Source organism: Plutella xylostella, chromosome 26, assembly GCF_932276165.1.
Source record: "Plutella xylostella chromosome 26, ilPluXylo3.1, whole genome shotgun sequence".
Lineage (NCBI taxonomy): Eukaryota > Metazoa > Arthropoda > Insecta > Lepidoptera > Plutellidae > Plutella > Plutella xylostella.
The window spans coordinates 6,465,128-6,470,170 of NC_064006.1; the positions used below are offsets into that span (position 1 = coordinate 6,465,128).

Below are 5,043 nucleotides of genomic sequence, written 5' to 3' on the forward strand. Positions count from 1 at the left end.
GCGGGCCTATTGCCATTTTACGGGCACATCCAAGACCTGAGAACAAATATCTGTGTCCAAACAAATATCTGCCCCAGCCGGGAATCGAACCCAGAACCTTCGGCTCAGTAGTCAGGGTCACTAACCACTACGCCATTCGGTCGTCGAATTACAATTGCAAAGTTTTTGTATTATATTTGTGCGGATCACCTCGACCGTTTCACGAACTATTACTGTACGGTTCGAGGGAAGTGGCGGTGCACCTGTTGGTTCTTGAAGAAGATGAGGAAATGCCACTGTTGAGGTAGCTGTTAGCCTGTAGAGTCTTCCAAAGAAAACACCGGTATTACTGTTCACTGTTGACTTCGAGTGTCTCTGGAGATCTTCACTGTTAGGCTGTTACTAGTGGACTGTATGTTGTTTACTGTTCCGCTGTTACTATTAGACTGACTTGTTTACTCGCCGGACACGTCTCTTTATATAGGCCGGCGAGCGATCTTCCCGTAAGTTCCAGAGATACTCGAGGTGACCATTTATTATTATTACAAAGGTAAGCAGGTAGTCGAACAACTATAAGTACTTAACTATTTAGCGCCCAGAACCTTCGCGAGCATAATTGAACTAACTACTCAATCTAGTTATTTCTATGAACTGTTTACAAACAAAATGAACTATTTAAAATGAAGACTAACTATAAACTATAACGTCTTCAGTCGTTCCGTACATCTCTCCCGCCGGTCATCGCCTGCAGGGCGTTGAAATCTTTGGTCGGAACGACTGTAGCTGTAGGCAGGATCACCAGCTGCTTGGTCGGTCTTCTGAAGGTCCTTCCGTTGGTCTGGACGTCGACTGCTCGTGCGATGTCTTCTCTGAGGTAGACAGCCGTGACCACGTCTTTCGCCCACGTGATGTGCGGTAGGTTGCCGTCTGCCACCATGACGACGTTGCAAACCTTGACCAACTTGCGAGGTAGTGGGGTCCTGGAGTCTTCGGTGTTCTGTGTCGAGCTTCTGTTTCTTTGGTGTGATCGTCGGTGAGTCGAGCGCGCAGTTTCTCTTCAGCTGCTCGTCCATTCTGTTTTCAATGTCGACGATGTTGTTCACGTAGTGCACTCGCTGTCCCGGTGTGCGTGTGTGTGCACCGTGTAACACCCAGCCCAGTGGTGTGCGTGAAGCCACTGGTTGGTGTCGCTGTCCAGCTCGCACTTCCGCCGCCATCAGCAGGTGCCAGTTGTCTTGTCCAATGAGCAGGCCTGGCTTCATGTCTCTGTGCTTCAGCTCGTGCTGGATGTCTTCCAGATGAGGGCAGCCGGCAAGGTCTTCCTCGGTGACACGCTGTGCGGCGAGGTGCAGCTTCCTTACTGTGCGTGCGTTGACTGTGTGCGTCTCGCTTGCACCCGTAAGAGTGAGTGCGACGCGACGCGATGCGAACTCGTCGACGCTTGTGTCGGAGACACCTTCTATGTGGAGAGGGTCTATGGGCCCCCTGGCTCCAATCTTCTGTGCGATTTCACTGTCGATGAGCGATACTGTTGATCCGTCGTCTAGGAGCGCGCATGTGTAAACCCCTCCCGCCGGTCCGGAGACTTGGACCTTTACTATTTTGCGATACGCTTTCGTTCGCTTCGGTGTCCACGTAGAGGTGACTGCTTCGATTTTCTTTGCTTCGGGCTTGTCGTAGCGCACGAAGTGTAGCAGTCGGTGATGTAACCTCTCGCAGCCTTCGACGCCACATTTCTTCTTTCTGCATCGGTGCGTCTTGCTGCGGTAGCGTAAACAGCTAAAGCAGAGCCTACTCTGCTTCGCTAGGTGCCAGCGTGAGTCGACGTCACTCTCGATGAACTTGCGGCATTCTGTTGGGTCGTGGCCCCTGTTGCAGCACACTGGACACGTAGGTTTCTGTTCTGTTCCTGCGTATGTCCATTGTGTGCGGTGCGGCGGCTGCTGTTTCTTCGATTCGTAGGCACTGCTTGGCGTCTTCTCGTGTGCGTGCGGCATGCAGATGGAAGCTTCCCGAGTGAGGAATCGGCTAAGCTTCAGCAGGTCTGGTTCCTCAGGTGACTGCTCGGCGGAGAAGTCGTACCAGCGAAGCTTGTGGGCGGAGGTGAGCTTCTCAACTGTGAGCTGTGTGATCTCGGGATTGTTGAGGTAGCGGTCGCGGTGCAGCTCTTGCAGTACCGTCACGATGTTGCTTACTTCATTTGCAAAGAAGCAGAACTAACTCTGTAGCGTTGTCCGCAGGCCGGCGTAGTGCCCGCAGACGTTCTAACTCGGCGAGCGCGATGCTGTCCGGGCGGCCGAAGCACAATTCTAGTGACTTCATCACGTTCTCGGGCGTCGTGCTGGTGATGAGCAGGCGGCTGACGGCTTCCTTCGCTCTTCCTTTGAGGCATCGACGTAGGCGCGCCATGTTGTCGCAGGGCGCGAGTGATGCGGCGGACTCGTAGTAGGCGGTCTTGAACTGTAGCCACTCGTGCGGCGCGCCGCTAAAGTACGGTAGCTCGCTGATAAGACGCGGAGGCGGTGGCGGCGGCGCCCCGGCTCTTGCAGCCAGAGCGATAGCCTCGGCGAGGGCGGTGAGGCTCGCAGAGTCGCTTGCGGCGGCAGTGAAGGCAGGGTCGACGGCGGTGGCGGCTGGCGGCGGTAGAACGTAGTCTCCATTATGCTGTCTGGAGGCGTCAGAAGCTTCTGTGGGCGGTGGTGGTGCCGCTGACACGGAGTGAGGTTCGTTCTTGATGGCCAGTACCTGTTGCTGTGTTTCGAGCCACGTGTCGACCTTGAGTGCACTCTCCATGTCGGTACTGATGCTGCCGTCGTCGTCGTCGTCGGAGTCAGCCTCAATAACTGCGAGCCGGGCGGCGGCGAGTTCAGCTTTCGCTTTGGCAATTTCAACATTACGGCGTGCTAATTCTTCTTTTGCTTCGGCGATGCGGCGTGCCTTCAATGACTTGGCCTTCGATCTTGCTGTAGACGCTGGCGGGGTAGCCCGGATACATGACGGTGGAAAGGGCGTTCCGGCGGCAGCTGTTACCACCCTCGCGGCAGTGGAGGGCGGCGGCGTTACTCCCCCGAATACAGGGAGCGGCGCCCCCCCGGATGCGGGGGGCGGGACGGAGTCTACCCCCCTCATGGCAGAAGAGGGCGCCGTCGATACTCCGGTGGACACACCCGTCGATATCGATGCTGTCACGGCGGTTGACGGCGTGTGCATGTCGGAGTCTGTAGCGATGGCGGTGGAGGCGGTGGCGCCGGCGGCCGACGCTTCTTCTGTGAGCTTCTGTTCTAGGCCGCCGCGCTGTAGCCTCCCTGTCGTGGACCTCGTTACAGGCATTCCTGTGTCTTCAATCCGGCTCCAATGGACCAAATGTGCGGATCACCTCGACCGTTTCACGAACTATTACTGTACGGTTCGAGGGAAGTGGCGGTGCACCTGTTGGTTCTTGAAGAAGATGAGGAAATGCCACTGTTGAGGTAGCTGTTAGCCTGTAGAGTCTTCCAAAGAAAACACCGGTATTACTGTTCACTGTTGACTTCGAGTGTCTCTGGAGATCTTCACTGTTAGGCTGTTACTAGTGGACTGTATGTTGTTTACTGTTCCGCTGTTACTATTAGACTGACTTGTTTACTCGCCGGACACGTCTCTTTATATAGGCCGGCGAGCGATCTTCCCGTAAGTTCCAGAGATACTCGAGGTGACCATTTATTATTATTACAAAGGTAAGCAGGTAGTCGAACAACTATAAGTACTTAACTATTTAGCGCCCAGAACCTTCGCGAGCATAATTGAACTAACTACTCAATCTAGTTATTTCTATGAACTGTTTACAAACAAAATGAACTATTTAAAATGAAGACTAACTATAAACTATAACGTCTTCAGTCGTTCCGTACAATATTTTATCAATAGTGTTTGTGTCCTTGTGTGTTCAATCCCTGGCCGGAGCAAATACCTATTTGATGTTCAAGGATTTTGGGTGTTAATGTTTTTGTTGTGTCATAAACTCACAACTTCAACCCTCCTGACAATCGGGGAGAGTCTCTCAGTCTTTTAGGAGGCCCATGACCTGCAGTTAATTATTTTGGGTTGTGTGTTTGGTTATTATTTGATTTACAACATTTTCAATTTCGACAACCCTATTTTCACCTAAAATTCGTAACCTCCCCCTAATCGACACCCCACTACCACCGCCAGCCACCTCTGGAACATTCGTCACATGTTTCAAATTTAGAATTGTCTGCGATGCGGAAGTCGGAAACGGAAATGATTCAAAACTACCAACATCATAAACACAACTACCGGAAGTTAAAAGTTTCACAACTACAACACGCAGTCAAAAATCTTTATGAGTATCCTTATTTCATGGTTATGTATGGTTATAGAATTATTATGTATATTGGTTCTTGTGTGCTTATGGCTTCGAATCGAAGGCTTATGGCCAGTTTTGACTAATCACATATATAACTTGTTATCTAATGATAGGCATTCAGGAGGTTCTCTACTGCCACTCATCTCGCTGCATGTTGCAGAATGACCTCCTGAGTTACCCCCTATCGGCTTTTGTAACACTCCGTATATTTATTATATGGCACCCCAGGTCCCAACGCCACAGTTTATTTTCGTTGGACCATAATGTAGATAAATATAATAAAATTGTACACACAAACTTACAATCTCTACAATCTCTATCTATTTGTTATTTCAGAATTATGCCTTTATTTACAATTATTGCAACAAATAAATAGTAAGTATATTAAATATAATAATATATATACTTAAAAATTATGCCTCCATTAATATTTTTGATTATAATTAATTTTTAAATAATTAGTAAATTATTGTTGAAAAGTATAATAAAACTTCGCTAACTTTAAATGTAACGGTAAGTGTCATGTCACTTATCACCCGAGATAGTAAAATTAAAGTGTTTGCTCTGCGGTGGTCTACATATCTCTTTAGCTGACTGTACGTGCAAATATCAGGCTGGCAACAAAACAGAAAAGTAAAAACCTTCGTCCGCCCGTCAAGTTTTAATAGGATAATAATATGTTTTCTTTTCTAACTTCA

The 5,043-nt window shown here is 49.5% G+C and overlaps 1 protein-coding gene across 1 annotated transcript; it reads right to left on the bottom strand.

Moving 5' to 3' along the window:
- Nucleotides 1-209: 209 nt before the first annotated feature.
- Nucleotides 210-3,309, bottom strand: LOC119690447. The gene is made up of 3 exons (XM_048630490.1): nucleotides 2,201-3,309; nucleotides 942-2,169; nucleotides 210-275 (listed from the first exon to the last, which is right to left on the bottom strand). Exons 1-3 carry the CDS (start codon nucleotides 3,307-3,309, stop codon nucleotides 210-212), a joined length of 2,403 nt encoding a protein of 800 aa, XP_048486447.1.
- Nucleotides 3,310-5,043: the final 1,734 nt, after the last annotated feature.

Coding starts and splice junctions, on each gene's coding strand:
- LOC119690447 (XM_048630490.1), bottom strand. CDS start 3,309: ATGCCTGTAACGAGGTCCACGACAGGGAGGCTACAGCGCGGCGGCCTA. Junction 2,170..2,200: donor CCTGCGGACAACGCTACAGA/GTTAGTTCTGCT, acceptor AAATGAAGTAAG/CAACATCGTGACGGTACTGC. Junction 276..941: donor AGGACCCCACTACCTCGCAA/GTTGGTCAAGGT, acceptor CTACCTCAACAG/TGGCATTTCCTCATCTTCTT.